The 2,321-nt window shown below is 68.6% G+C and overlaps 1 protein-coding gene across 1 annotated transcript in view; it reads left to right on the top strand.

The window, feature by feature from the left end:
- Positions 1-2,321, top strand: part of POLRMT (polymerase (RNA) mitochondrial (DNA directed)) — a 12,242-nt gene that overhangs the window by 4,283 nt on the left and 5,638 nt on the right. Inside the window, exons 5-8 of the mRNA XM_012729440.1 lie at positions 4-73; positions 1,037-1,186; positions 1,381-1,545; positions 1,607-1,777. Coding sequence (XP_012584894.1) covers positions 4-73; positions 1,037-1,186; positions 1,381-1,545; positions 1,607-1,777 — 556 coding nt within the window. The remainder of the gene's footprint in view (positions 1-3; positions 74-1,036; positions 1,187-1,380; positions 1,546-1,606; positions 1,778-2,321) is intronic.

Below are 2,321 nucleotides of genomic sequence, written 5' to 3' on the forward strand. Positions count from 1 at the left end.
CCGGCCCCCGCCCCTCGCCCCGCCCCCGCCCCAGGTCAACAGCTCACCCCTGCTCGCTGACGTCTACGCCAAGGTGAGCCAGGCCCGGCCTGGGGTGGCCACAGTGTCACGGGGGCACCCGGGATTGACCCTAGAGCTGCAGCCGGGCCGTGCCAGAGGGAGGAAAGCCATGGGTGCCACAGCCACTGTGGGTTCCCACTGGCGATCTGCGGTCGGCAGGGCCAGGGTGAGCCCTGACCTGGACGGCCCAAGCAGCAGGGGACAAGGGCAGGCAAGACCCCAGCGCCCGCTGCCCCAAGGCATGGAAGCTGGGGGGCGTCGTCAAAGGTATAACTCAGTGTTCTTTAGTATAGTCACTTTTATCTGAGTCCAGAACTTTCCATCACCCCCAAAAAAAGCCTTGTCCCCACTCACAGACCCTGTGCTCTCCCCAGCCCCAGACCACAGCCCGCTCAGCGCCGTGCTGTCCAGTGTCCTCGCCGGTGGGCTCGGCCCCTGGCCCGTGTGTCTGGCGTCTCCCTCAGCGTCTCCCGTGTGTTCGGGGTCCCCCGTCCCCTCGTCGTCGCCTGTGTCAGAGCTGCCCCATTTTTGTGACCGAGTGACTGTCCCTTGGGGGGGACATTGGGTCCTCGCGTCCTCAGGCCACTGGGATCCTACTGCGAGGACCTGTGCAGGTTCTGGTGTTTTTGACTGTTTGGGTTTAGTGGCTATTTTTAGACAGGTCACGTGCACACAGTTCAGTTTAGAAAGAAGCTAGCGGCACCCAGGCACTCCAGGAGCCCTCCTGGCTGCCCTGGTCCTGTCTGGCCGCGGCCGCTGCCCGGCCCGCCCGGGCCTACCTGCCCGGCTGTTCCGTCGGCCGTCCGCGCTCCCCTGGGGTCCAGGTCATTCTCAGGAGACTTGGATTCTGCCGGGCTGGTGGGGTGGCGCCTGGGGAGGGCCGGAGGGCAGGCGGCAGAGGCTCTTCCTCCTGTCGGCCTGCGCGACGGGCAGCCGTGAGCAGCGCCTGACGCGTGGCCGGCCGGTGCCGCCGCAGGACCGTCCCGCGTCCTACCCCAAGCTGCACCTGCCCCTGAAGACGCTGCAAGACCTCTTCCGGAAACAGCTGCGCATCGAACTGGCCACCGTCGTCCATGTGCAGTCCGTGGACAAGGCCCCGCCGGAGACCACGGAGATCCTGCGTGCGGTGAGGGGCCAGCTTCGGGGGCCTGGGGGTGGACTGGCGATTCGGGGCAGTCTGGGCGTGGCACCAGGGAGGGGGTGCCCCCCCCCGGCCTTCCGCCCACCCTGCCTTGGGGCCGTGTCCCTCCCGTGGCCTCTGGAGTCTCTGCCCGGGGTCCTGAGGACGTGGTAGTGACCTCGCTCCTCCCTCCTCGGCAGCGGAAGGTCCTGGCCGAGCTGCGTGCGCAGTGGGAGGAGGCACTGGCCCAGGCTCTGCAGGTGGCCAAGGTCCGAGAGGCCCGAGCCGCCCACGAGGGCTTCCCCTCCGTCTTCCCTTACCTGTGCCTGCTCGGTGAGCAGGAGCTGGTGCAGCTGCTGCTGCAGGTGGGTGCGGGCGCCCGGGGGCGGGGGGCGGGGGGGGCGGAGGCTTACAGCGCCGCCCCAGAGCCTGCAGACGCTGTCCCCGCACGGAGAGTCCTTGCTGTCGGTGGCGCAAGAGCTGGGCCTGCGGGTCTTCAACCGCTACACGGTGCAGAGGAAGCGGCTCACCAAGCAGGTCGAGCTGCTGGAGCAGCGCTACCACAAGTACCTGCACCTGCTGGCGTCCGACACCCAGGTGAGGCCCACGGCCAAGGCCGAGCGGTGCCCGGGGACCCCCAAGACCGGGGCCCCCCAAGACCGGGGCACCCAGCGGGGAAGTCGGCGCCCCGCGCTCCTTCCCTGGGGTGTCTGGGTTCCCCCCAGCCCTGCCGCTTCAGTTTCCCTTTCCTCGGCCACAGACAACAGTCGTCCTCCCTGCGGGTGTGGCGGGGCGCCCCGCGCTCTGCCCGCCCCCACCTCTGACCCAGCCTGCTGCCCCCAGGTGGCGACACCCTGCCTGCCAAGGCAGCACTGGGAGGCACTGGGGCTGCCCGAGACCCCCCCCGAGCAGCCCTGGCCTCTGCCTGTGCTGGTGCAGCTGGGCAAGCAGCTGGCGGAGGTGCTGGTGAAGGCCATACAGATGCCCAACTGCCTGGCCACGCCACATGGCGACCAGAGGAACATCCCTGTGCTCTACCACGCCTACTCTCACGTTGCTGAGATTGCGGAAAGCCTCCTGGAGGTGGGCGGCACGCTCGTCTTGGCGAGGAGCATTTCTGCTGCCCACAGCTCAGCACTTG

The sequence above is a fragment of the Condylura cristata genome, unplaced genomic scaffold (assembly GCF_000260355.1).
Source record: "Condylura cristata isolate star-nosed mole 26May11 unplaced genomic scaffold, ConCri1.0 scaffold00025, whole genome shotgun sequence".
NCBI classification, from domain to species: Eukaryota; Metazoa; Chordata; class Mammalia; order Eulipotyphla; family Talpidae; genus Condylura; species Condylura cristata.